This window comes from Hyposmocoma kahamanoa, unplaced genomic scaffold, assembly GCF_003589595.1.
Source record: "Hyposmocoma kahamanoa isolate Upper Pololo Valley unplaced genomic scaffold, ASM358959v1 88, whole genome shotgun sequence".
Taxonomy (NCBI): Eukaryota; Metazoa; Arthropoda; class Insecta; order Lepidoptera; family Cosmopterigidae; genus Hyposmocoma; species Hyposmocoma kahamanoa.
Genome location: NW_020654466.1, coordinates 16,811,394 through 16,824,795, shown reverse-complemented (window position 1 = coordinate 16,824,795; position 13,402 = coordinate 16,811,394). Strand labels below are relative to the sequence as shown.

The following is a 13,402-nucleotide window of genomic DNA, read 5'->3' as shown; positions in this document are numbered from 1 at the left end:
AATGCACACAGACTCTTCCTTGTATTGCTAATTACCTATTTGGTGAGAATCTCTATTCAGATACTTAGTTTTCGATGTTATTGATTCTGTTTTCACACATTATAATCAAAATGTATTTGAGAAATACACTGCGTATTATACCTGTTATGGGTATCTATCTATACCTCCCACGTAAGTTATAGTAAGTCAAAATACCATTTTGTTTCGCTTTTTCACTTAAATGTATACTTTTTATGTATATTATAGGTTCCAAGTTTGTAAGTAAACAAAACTAAGTGAATTCTTTACTTTTAAACATGGAACCTATAATATACATAAAAAAGAAAATATTTAAGTTAAAAAGCAAATGGTATTTTGACTTACAACAACTCACGTGGGAGGCATTGGTATGTATTTATTATGTATGCACGAACTATGATCAAAAAAATTATGTAACTATATATTTTTCGTAGGCTGAGCTAACTCGAGTGCGTAGACTCTTGGTTGCGGCTGCAGAAAGGGGCGAGACCGGCAATACACTACTAGAGAGAGCCAAAGGAGAGGGCAGTCAGGAAGTCTCACCGGCACCATTGGACCCGCAGCAATTGGAAAAAGAGTTGCTTCTCGCCCGAGAAGCTATCAACTGTAAGTTATTATATTTACTCCTTCTGAAATTCGATGGGAGGGGTACATAGTTTTCGGATCCGTACGTATTCCGATCAGCAAAGTCAATGTCTCAAATTCTATCTATGTACTCGTAAATGTACATTAACATACATAGGGCGCACTATGAGTTTCCGAAACTGGCCACTTACATAAACAATATTTAAAAAGTAATTACAACATTTGAAAATGAACTGGACACGTGGCTACTGTAGCTTTGGAGAATCGTAGTACCATGAATAGTGATTGGTACGTGACCATTTGTTCGCCGGAAGTTATTGACAAACTCCGTAAAAATAACCGTAAACGCCGTAGTCTCTTGCACCACGATAATGCCAGTTCTCACACGGCCAGACAGACAAATGAATTTTTGAAGGTGAACAACGTTGACCTTATGAACCATCCTGCGTACAGTCCCGACCTGACACCTTGTGACTTTTATTTATTTCCAAAAATTAAGAACCAGTTACGCGATCAACAGTTTTCATCGCCTGAAGAGGCTATCGAAGAGTACGAAAAATATGCTATATATAATATATAAATGTTTTCAAAATTGGTTCATTCGTATGAAAAAGCGCATTAACGCGTATGGAGAATATTTTGAGAAACAATAAATTCATTTTTGACCATTTATTAAGTATTTTTTTCTTATTCATTCCGGAAACTTATAGTGCGCCTCACGTACGAGTAGAAATGCTTTAATTCAAATCGACTCCTCCTATATAATCTATCGCAAGCCACAGAAGTAGGTGATTTTTTTTCATAAGTCTCTTAATGTTTTGTAGGTTTATTATACTCAGTAGTAAAATTATGAAGCATGAAAAATACTGGGTATTCACCAAATTTAATTGCAATAACTCAAGAATCGTAGATATTATGAACAAACCCGACTTATGTAACATTGCACCAATTTTTATCAGTATTTATGTACTTATGTAAGATTTATATTCTTATTGAATTTTTATAGTACTTTTATTATATTGTATTCTTTTAATTAATACTTACTTCTTCTCCATTTATTATTATTTTAATTTTATTGTATGTTGTCAACTGGAAATCAGCGCGGGGTTATACTCTGCCCCGCATATGCCAAGGTGGTGACCTATTCGACGGGGCATGCAGATTATACATACAATGCGTTATAGCATACAATGATTGGTTATTTTTGTCGAGCCTAAGTTTTTCTGTGTTTTCTCTTTTTTTCTTCATGTTATTACATTTCTTTTTATGTATTTTTGCGTTCATCGAATAAACGATTTTCTATTCTATTCTATTATGCTCGTTTTAGGACCTATTCCGCTAGTACCTAGCAAGTGAGAACAAGTGGATTACATTAAGAAGTTTCCCTGTAAAGTTGTGAATTTAGGCTTACAATTCTTTACGTAGGAGGAATTGAAATATGCGAGGTCCTAATATTGGAGGTGGCATATTTTTCCTACCGTATCTATGGCATACACTATATTGTCGCGGCTCAAAACTTAGTCACGGTAATCACGCGACAAGTAGCCGCTATGCTGAACTATGCATGGGATTTGTTTGCCATCGTGGTGAAAGGATTTGCCAATCGGCGTAAGGTTCTCACCGAGTGTTGCCAAGGGTGCGCCAGATGTACTAGGAATACGATTCGTACGTCATTGCGAGGAGGCTTCTTACGTGCACCCCACAACGTTCATATGGTGTAAGAAAGGCATAATTGTACAATTCAGAATTTTCCACGACAGAATAAAGTTACTTTTCATTTTGATTTAATTCCTATGCAACGACGACTCTCGTGCCATGTTATAAACGTTAAGATCTTGAAGCTACATCATTGTCCTTGTTTCTCTAGTAAATATACTTTAGATTATTTATGCCATAATTATCATAGTTCTGCCAAATCATTACGGAGGCAACTGCGTTCCAATTGGCCAGCCCGCATTCGAAACAATTGAGGGGTGTCGCCAATTGTGTCACATCAATTCGATCAGTTTAACTTGAGCTTTGCTATTATTGATGAAAATTGAAAAATTACATATTTAATTAATTATTTCATTGTGTGAAAAAATTATTCCGTTTGTTTTGTAATTAGATCTTTTGCTGTTCCCCCCCCCCCCTCTCCCATAATTCGAGATATTATCTTTATTACAATAAACAGAATATTTTTGGAATATACGGAGACGCACACAGACGTCAGTTGTTGGCGCTGTGTTATTTCAGCTGTCTAATTTGTGATTTCAGTGCAAACGAGAGTTTTAGATATTTAAAAGTGATATAAGGCCAATTTACCTGATGAGTTGCCAGGGATAGATGACCCTTATTTCGTCTTTATTTCTGGTTATATACTCGACGCATTGGATGAACGATATTATAAATATTATTAACTTACCTACAATTAAGATTTGATTCTGCATGTAGTTTAAATTAAAAACTAACATCATTAAAACGACTTTATTGTTAACAACAGACTAATCGATACGGTTGTTACTTTTAGACTTTATTTTATGTACAAGCAATAAAGAGGCTTACCCCGCATGTTGGTCAAGCGAATAATAATCCGGTATAAAGCCGATATCATAAAACTGACCAATATGCTGAGTGCACGCGCAATCCGATAGACTGAAGAGTATTGAACCTACATTTTGATAAACCATACTCGTGATAAAGTACCTGCGCTGCCCTGTGAGGGGCCACAGGTAAACAGGTCACGTTCGCCGTATGTGCTCCCAGAACTTCCACTGATATTTTCACTAACCTCATTACCCCGACCAAATTCGAAATAGGCACCGTAAAGTATAGGTACCATGAATATGAATTGAACACTACCCCATTTTGTTACGTGTTCTATCTAGCGTAAATTTTTCACCGAAAGAGTTCATAAGCAAAGAAAATAAAGAATTTGAATATAAATATTACTGTTCCGAAAGTGAACCAGTAGCTTCCTTGTTCGTTTTTAACATTATAGTAGCGTCGGCGTCGTTGGCTGGAAGTTTTTTCATTTACTAGGTAATTTTCATGTTAGTTTCTCTACCTGATTTCGGTGGCAATTTTTACAATATTATTATGAAGTATTATTTAATATTCGAGTGTAGTATTCTGAACTGCTATTTTATAATTGACGATAATTTACGCAGAGAAAGACTAACCTGAAAATAGTCCTATTATGAATTGCTTGCCAGCATTACATCCACTTTTGGCAAAACATTCGAGAAACCATTTCGATGTGTACCAAACGTCTTATACTATTCAGATACATCCCACGTTGAAATCAATGCAAAAAGTCAACTTTCGGGAAATTACGTCAAAAGTTCACGAAAATAAGTTTAAATTTCATAAAGCGAGACGTTCGAGTGACGATATAGTTTTGGACGTGCATATATATACACTAAACTAGCAATACACATTGAATAAAGCAATAATGCATGCAAATGAGCAAATTCAACTGGTGATGCTTCATATGCCACGCATGCGGGGGCGCGTTTCATGAAACACCGATCAAAGCTTATCTGCACAAGCAAGCCTCACTAATCACCAGATTATACCGTTAGTTACTGTGGTACCTCTCTTGATATCATGTTCTATGAATGGCATCCCATTACACACTCTGATTATTAATGTATTGATGAACCAGAATGACCGAGCAGCTTTCCCTATTGACAGACACTTAATTTAGTAAACTCTAAACACATCGTTTGATAACTTGACTATCGTTAAGACCGCAAGGTTTTAATTAAAACTTTGACCAGTTGGATACTGGAAAAAGCGAAAATCCACTTTCACAAATTCACGAACTTTGAAATTAGCATTTCAAATTCAATATATTCACGTTACCGAACAGAGACCGGGGATAAAAAAAACTTGAAATGTAAAATTAACTTCAATGCAGCGACACGCTTGTCGTAGAACTAAACATACAAAACTTCGTGAAAAATTAGAGAAATGCTTGTTATTTCGGTATAAAACTGCTTACGCTAACACATCCATTTGTCCGAGTTCAGTATCTGCACAGAAAATGGATCCACATATGTAAATCGGTTCGGAAAACGAACAGCATATACTTTGGAGGTTTGTACATGACGTGAAATCGCTCTAGAGTAGGTACATTTAGCAAAGTACACTTGAAATCTTTTACATATACACTTTGATCTTCAAAATTTCGAGTAAGTTGGTTTAGCTTGCTATGCTTTTTGATTGTTTGAGAAGCGAGTACAAAGTTGTTTTACAGATTGCAACATTCTATTTTATGCGGAAATCAAAATGTTCTCTTTTATTGCAGCATTGAAAGCTGACAAGAAGAGACTAAAGGCAGAAAAGTTTGATTTGTTAAATCAAATGAAGCAACTGTATGCCACACTCGAAGACAAGGAGAAGGAGCTACGTGACTTCATTAGGAATTACGAACAGGTAATTTTCTGACCAAATTGCAATCTTATTTGTTAAGTATACTCCACTCAAGCTAGTTCTCTTGTCCTCTGTGTTCACTACTAACATAGAAAGCAATTCTTATTAGAGAAAATGTCAACATAATTAATGACACTTTTGCTAGTAAAGGGTGCATACCAATGTAAACCTAAATTTAATTACCGGTTAATTATGATTAAGCACTGAATATGAAACAAATTTTCGATAACTTTTATTAGTACATTTCGAATGGGAATAAGTTATTTTTTTAAATCCACACATTGAATTGGTGACTTTTTATTATGCCATATGATGGGATGAACAAGTCGTGCACCTGGTGGTAAGCGACACGGTATTCATAACAGTTGAGAGCCACTCAGAGTTTTAAATCGCAAAGATCTTAGGGGTTCTGCCACTGCGCCCATCGCCCTGAGACATTAGTTGACAAATCCCATGTGCCTTTAATTTCACCCGCACCCTTACCCTTCCAAACCGGAAAGCAGTACACATTACTGCTTGGCGGCAAAAACAGGTAAGGTGATGCTACTGTGATTGACCTAGTTCAAAGAAGAGCAACTTGTTATGAGTTGACACTAGTTATTTAAGTCAGAACATGAGAATGTACTTTGTATGGGCAAAGTCTATGATTATGTGTAATATCATAAACAGATGCGTTCAAGAGGAGGATCATCGTCAGCTTTAGGAGCGGAAAGAGCAGAGCGCGAGCGCGAAAGAGCCGCGCTGTTGCGTCACGCACGGGACGAGGCTGAACGATCGCTTCAACTGGCTGCTGCTTTGAGTGCTCGAGACACGCAACTTCGCCATGCAAGGGAGCAGCTGTTTGAGGTAAGTACATTACCGTACTGTACAGTCGAGTGAGATAAATTTGGACGCAGCGACAAAAAATCATTTCAAATTGGAATAAGAAATCCGGACTTCAAAGAAGTAGTATTCTACAACAAAAAAATCCTTGAACATGTTTCAAATGGTAACATAAATAGAACGTAAAGTCAAGCCAACTCCAGCAGATTAGATATAAAGTAAAGTTATGATAAATGTAGCCCGCGATAGTCAGCGGCCATCCATCATCAACATGCTGTGTTAATTACCCCCTTTGCTGTCCGCCCCACTCCTGCACGATTTAAATAAAATTTATCGCAAATGCTACCGCAATATTGTTTTACTAACTTCGTTAACAAAAGCCAATTTTAACTTCTACAACAACTTATAATTTTAATCACGCAAAAAATTGGTTCACTGTTGGCAAGCTGTTAGCACAACTACGCTATTTTGTAGCAACAAAATTCAGGAAAGTTAAAGGATTTAACCATAATAATCATTCTAATATGATTAAGTAATAGTGTCGGTAGAAGCTCGTAAAACCGTCCTTTTTGAGTACTCAAATCTTGTTCATTTTAGACCCCCGATTGAAATTAATTGGGACATAGAAACAAATTTTCCGTGAATTAATAAAATCTACGACCATTGTAATAATACGTAATTGCCAAGTTTGGTTGGACTTCGAAAGAACTTTTGCAGAACGATGGAATTAAACCTCCATGAGTGGTGGAAAAGGATAAAATTAATGGAAATATTAAGTCTGCAAAGCTTAAAGCCTCCTCTATAATTAAATATTTTCGGAAAATATTTAGATGTCTTTAAAAATTCATGTTATTCGATTAGGCGCGCAGGCAACTCCAAGCGGCCGGGTGCCTGTCGGAGGGAGAGAGCGTGGCCTCCCTTGGAATCGGGCCACCAATGATGCTCGGGGGACCCTCAGGTCTCATCGGAGATCGGGGCAGCTGTAGCGCCGACTCCGGCGTCAGAGGTAATATTCAGCAACGTTCATTTACACACGTAAAACAGCGTACCTCAGGGAGGCATTATAAGGCCAACACATTATTGAGCTTACATGTAATTAATATTTCATAACTTATAACGTGAGTTGAAAAATTACGACCACATATATGAGGCAGCAAACAATTTCATTTATCAACAGTCAAATTATAAAGCCAAACAATGCATACCTTAAACATAATGGCTTGCTTGACGACTTGATTATGTAGGATTAGCAATGTTGCCAAGTATACGAGTAACAGAATACGTATTTATGTAGGCAGGTTAAATGGAGCCGGTTTGCTGACGGCTCAATTTAAATAATGAACTTGTTGACTAATGAATTCGCATTAAGCCATGTAAAGCTTTTTCGGGTGCCCTTGAATTGAAACACTCATAAACTGTATAATAATTATGATTAAAATTCTCAAGTTAGACAATCTATTGTTAACTTTTTTCCCCTTTATTGAAATCACCGCTTTTATAACTGAATACTTTGCGATTTAATAAAGGCTTGCTAGCAGTAGATTCTTTTTATAATTGATATGTTCGCACTTCACAGAGAATAACATAATTAAGTAGTGTACAGGGTCAAGAGCACTTCAAGCTTGACACTTCAGATTTAAATCCAACTCTATGCCATTTACGATAAGAACGGTCCAAAGTACAAAGTGTCAAGCTTGACGTACTCTTGACTGTATGTGCCAGTGACAGGTAGCAGCGATGGCGGGGCCACTTCGGTTTGTGGCGGAAATTTGTCAGACTCGACAGCAGAAGGCGGACCGCCGACTTTGGACGCTTACGACACCGACGCCGCTTCTCTCGTGTCTTCAGCTCATCATATTTATCAGCGTGAGTATCTTATTACGTATGACTATGCACTTACTATTTATTCAATTACTCCATCTGCTTCTTAGGGTGTCAACGTTTATTTACTAAAAGTGTGCAGTTGATAAGACCAGCTTTATTTCGTGTATGGAATAATGATCTCGTACGGATGGCAAATCAAAGCAATGGTGTTTTCCACTAGCCTAGATAGCGTCAGTTGTTTTATAATTGTTACATAATTAATTCTGATACTTTTATACTTTTGTTACTGTTAATGTCGGTATAATACTGCGTCACGTGGACTATCTTAAAAGCCTTAATAATTAAATCTTGCACTTTTTACGGTTGATTATTTTCATTTTTCGTTGGAGGAAAGCAAAGTCTTTCAAAGCGTCAAGCTTGAAGACTTCGTTATTCAAAAGGAACATTCAAGGACCATAAATTATACTTAGTAAGATTGTAATTACAAAAGCGTCCTTGGTAAATTAAAAACAGCCTCATACACCTGCGACATAAATTTGATAGATCCCGTAAAGACCGGCTTAATAACCGAGACACGCCATTTTGCGATTGCTCGTCATTTTATTACATTCCCGATTGCACTACTTAAAAAGACAATGTCATTTTCAGAAAATCAAATTCGGCATAAATTAATAACAAAAGAGGGTTTATGGATTAAAACAAAGAATAATTGTGTTACCGCAATACAAAGACAAAGACCATAATAATTTTTACATTTTCGTCAAAATTAACTCTTCTTTTTATCGTTTGCATGACATTCTCTCCGATCTTGGGCTATTTGCATCCAGGTTTTTCTGGTTACTTTCATTGTATCGTCTGTCCTTCTAGCGATCGATACTGCTGATATAGGCCTTTGGCCTCCATTCCAGCGGTCTTCTGCTCCACTAGTCATCGGCTCTACAGTTTAGGCGATTCCCGATTTCCGGTGTGTTTTTTATGTCGCTCTGAGGACTACCGGCAGCTTGTGCATGCATTGCTCCGTGAGGGTCCAAGTTTCCGCAGCGTATACGCACGTTACTTACCGTAGAATATTACTATATTTTCAAAAATAAGGATTGCTACATTATTCAAATAATCAAAGTTATAAACTTGATTATTTGCAATCCAATCCGTGAGATGCCTATGTAATTTCCTTTTGAAAACACTACGATGCTTACAAATCGTTTCAAACACATTCTACGCCTCTGTTCTTACTTAATTTATGCACCATTTTACAAATTCCCTCTTAAAGTTTAACAAAACAAAATTAATATCGTATTAGTATAGATATAGATAAAACAACTACTAAATACATAAAACACAGTATAATTTAGAGATACATAGATATATCTATATTTATGTTGCTAAATAAAAAAGGGAACGTCCATTGAGGGAACGAAACGACGAAATGGTATAAACATTTCGTGCAAAGTACTGAGTAAGTTTTGTCTATTTAATTATTACATTTAGGAAAAACAAAGCGGTAAAAATTTTCGCTTTGGAGGCAACCGCTTTATTACCGAAAGCATTATGTAACGACGAGATTGGGCCGTTTACGGCCCACAATGACAGATTCAGATAAGGTATTGTTGAAAGGATTTATTGTGTCTTTTACATACATGAGTTTGTTGTTTTCACCATTATTTTAGGACGCGTAATGCGTTTTATCTGATGTTTGAGGTTACCTAATGGGAATCGTGTTCCCGTACTTAAGTTGTGAATCCCAAATAAATATAAATTCTATTTGTTTGCTACGTTGCGGTGCTGTTAAATTCACGACTTGGAATATCGGTATTTTCAGGAACTGGTACCACTAAACTTGCTACAATACCGTACGTAGATGCTACTGGTGTAAATTATACTTGTATTTTCAGGAAATTGTTTCTTTGACGGTATTGGTATCAGTTATCTGGTATTATATGTTATTGTAACAACTGTATACCGATATATTGTTCCGGTACTAATTAAACTATTTAATAAAAATGAATGTATCGTTCTTTCTTCTGTTTTATATTCAAATACTATTTGTAAGTCAATGTTCAAATACAATTAAGTAATTAACGTGATTTACAGCCGCAGCCGAACGTAGCAAACTGGCAAAGTCGCGGGAACCGCTATTGAGTACTAGTACCTTTAAGTAAATATATCGGTTTTACATTAGTACCGGTATTTAGGTATCGAAATGGAATATAGCAGTATAATACATGTATTTTTATACCGGTCCCAAGCCCTGATTTACATAACTGATCTCTTCTACAGACAATATTAGCATGACCGTAATCTTTTCACAAAATAAATACAGAGCAAAATGTTAACGTTTCATTCGTAAAGATGGTTACACATCTTTACGACCATTAATATATTTTACCGAGATTTGTCCCGCCGCGTACCTTTTTTTAACTGACTTCAAAAAAAGGAGGAGATTCTCAATTCGACTGTATATTTTTTTTTGTATGTATGTTACGCGATAACTCCGGTATTTGTGAACCGCTTTTCGTGATTCTTTTTTGTTTGAAAGAGGGTACCTCCATAGTGGTCCCATTTAATTTTCATCACGCATGAACATTCATTTTTATAAGTAGTGACTGAATTTTATTTAAAGAACAATTATTTTAATGGTTGGTTTTGCTATCCCATAACACAAGTACTTTACTTACTTACTTTGGAATCAGAGCAACATACGTGATGTTGTCTAACATTTATTTATTTATTCTTCATATGAGTAGTGTACAGTGTACAACAAATTGACTACTAATGACTTATGTTTGTTTCAGTGAGTACACCGAGAGACTGCAGTCCTACTTTGTCACCACATAACAGTGGTTCGCCTTTTACGAGGTCTATCGATGCAGGATCACTTTCGAGGTATGCTTGAAATTTGTTACTTTTTACATCAGTTGTGCGTCTGGTGGTAAGCGACACGTCTACCCATAACAGTTGCGTGCTACTCAGATGTTTAAATCGCACTGCCGTTACACAATCTCCCTGAGACATAAAATTGTTATAGCAGTAGAGCTCCTTGTGAAAGAGTTCGTTCAGGTACTGCCACCTTGCCTATTTCTGCCGCCAAGTAGTAACTTCAGCATTACTGTGTTCTGGTTTTGAAGGGTAAGGGTGCTGGTGAAATTACAGGCCTTGTCAGCTTATGTCTCAGGGCGACGGGTGCAGTGGCAGTGCCGCTCAGATCTTTGAAATTTAATGCCCTGAGTAGCACTGCAACTGTTAAGGACAGGCGTGTAGTTTACCAACAGGCGCACGACTTGTTCGTCCCATTATTTGATGTTATAAAAAAAAGTTGGCTAAACCCATGTCCCTGTAATTTCACCAGCACCCTTATTCTTCAATCGCATGCTCGCTTTACTTCTTGGCGGCGGATATAGGTATGGTGGCAGTACTTCCCTGAGCGAACTCATTCACAAGCAACTCTATTACTATTATTTTTATGAACCGTCTTCAGCAAATCGAGTTCTAAGGCTTTTGCGATTCCTACATATTGGAAATTCAGCATAAAGATCTTATCCATTATTATGATTATTTTTGGCATACACTATCATGCGTGCCATCGCGGTGATAGATTTTGCCAATCGGCGTATGGTACTCGACGATTATTGTAAAGGGTGCAGCAGATGTACAGAAAGGTATAATAATACGGGGCCTATTCCACTTGTCTCTACCAGACGTTGTACGTCGTCCTAGTAGTACGTCGCGCGGGGTGATTCCTTTGTTGCACCCCACAAAATATAGATACAATTAAGATATTCAATAAAAACCTTCTAGTACAAAAATGATACCACAATCTGAATCGAATTTTTCGAAGACAAATAGTAAATAACATGCGTAAATTATTATATAATTCCCTGACCCCTTTTTAGTTATAAAGGTATAATCATAAATTGTCATAATACAAATAATTGTTTATAGTAATTCTGCTTTTGTGCCTACTAGTGTTGTAAAAAAATTTTTGAGGGAAGAAAACACAATGAAAGAATAAAAATACGTGAAAGAACCTTTTTTTTTTCTTTCATTTCTTTTTAAAAAATTATGAAAATAAACATATAACGGACATATTATATCTTTTTTATTTTAAATTGGCACTACGCTGCCTCTTTTGTTAATATTATTATTAATATATAAATTACTCAAAATAAATGGGCAACACAGGGAGTGTTTATACCTATGAACGGGAAATTCCCCAATAAAAAGATCCTCAATCATTGTTTACTTTATAATTTTAATTGAATTGTGTGCAGTGCAACGCACTCATGGTTGTTATCAAGTGTCAAGTGATCGTTAAATTGGAAATTCATATTTACACTATGTATTAAGTAAAATAATCACAATTAGTGCCAAAAAAAAACAATTTTAGAAAAAGTCATTTTCAATTAATTTTTTCAAAATTATGAAATAAGCGATGAGTTTTTTCAAGTTACATAACTAGTGCCTACTCACAAGTACATATTAATGGTAGTATGTAAATTACTAATTTAGTCGAGGATATGCATTATACAAAGGATATCTGTTACCTTGGATACCTTATGTAATCATTTTGCCTATATTAATAGCGAGACGAAATTTGTAAATCCCCCAATCTTAGCCACAGTGGTTATTAATTCCCACTTAGATGATACTAAACGACGCTTCATCCGACGGCTCAAGTCTTCAATTAATCAAGGACGTCGTATTGATCAACGTCGGCTTTGTTTATTGATATGATACCTTAAAATTAAAAAAACAATATTAAAAAAAACTGTTTTATTCGCTATTGAATTACCTTTTATTTTTCTTGATATTGATCAATAATTTCATTCTATATGATCTTTAGAAACGCATAAAACAAGATAAAGACAAAATTTGCTCAGTACAGTCATACTCTTTTGTCATTTTTTTTATGATTTATAGTAACGGGACGACCAAGTTATGCTCTGACACGCCTGTCTATAACAGTTACAGTGCCTCTCAGAACTTTAAATCGTAAAGATCTCAGGGAAAGTGCCACTACGCCCTTGGCCCTGACACATAAGTTGACAAGTCCCATGTGACCCATGTCCCAAATAAATTACTGCTTGGTTAAAAAGCTCAAAGTCACTCAACGAGCTACGGAGCGAGCAGTGCTCGGTTTTTCTCTACGTGATCGAATCAGAAATGAGGAGATCCGTAGAAGAACGAAAATCACAGATATAGCTCGAAGGATTAGCAAGTTGAAGTGGCAATGGGCATGGCACATAGCTCGTAGAACTGTCGGCCGTTAGGGCAGAAAGGTTCTTGAATGCAGACCACGAACCGGAAAGCGTTCAGTGAGACGGCCCCCTACTAGATGGACGGATGGCCTGGTAAGGGCGGCGGGTAACCGGTGGGTGCACGTCGCGTCCGATCGGCTGGTCTGGAAAACTTTTGGGGGGGGCTATGTTCAGCAGTTGACGTCTTCCGGCTGATATGATGATACTGCTTAGCGGTAGATATAATGTAGAGTAAGATGGTAGCACTTCTCTGGACGAACCTTTTCACAAGGAACTCTACTGCTGTTTGTACCTAAATGTATTGCATATATTAAATATATGCGTTGTTATTAAATAATGACGCTATTCGAAAAAATGCTTTCAAATAAACATACGAAACTACAAATTACGCAAATATACGGTATGATAATTTTTACAAAAAATTTTGTTCAATTTGATATTCATATCAGCAAGTAACTATAAATTCACTCAGTATGCGACGA

At 36.4% G+C, this 13,402-nt stretch overlaps 1 protein-coding gene across 6 annotated transcripts in view; it reads left to right on the top strand.

The window, feature by feature from the left end:
• LOC113235639 (kazrin) overlaps positions 1-13,402 on the top strand; it is a 42,339-nt gene that overhangs the window by 10,241 nt on the left and 18,696 nt on the right. For 5 of the 6 annotated variants that reach the window (XM_026471456.1, XM_026471453.1, XM_026471457.1 and 2 more), the window contains exons 5-10: positions 453-624; positions 4,895-5,022; positions 5,689-5,865; positions 6,703-6,847; positions 7,564-7,707; positions 10,458-10,548. In XM_026471456.1, coding sequence (XP_026327241.1) covers positions 453-624; positions 4,895-5,022; positions 5,689-5,865; positions 6,703-6,847; positions 7,564-7,707; positions 10,458-10,548 — 857 coding nt within the window. The remainder of the gene's footprint in view (positions 1-452; positions 625-4,894; positions 5,023-5,688; positions 5,866-6,702; positions 6,848-7,563; positions 7,708-10,457; positions 10,549-13,402) is intronic. The other variant, XM_026471455.1, reaches the window with a different exon arrangement.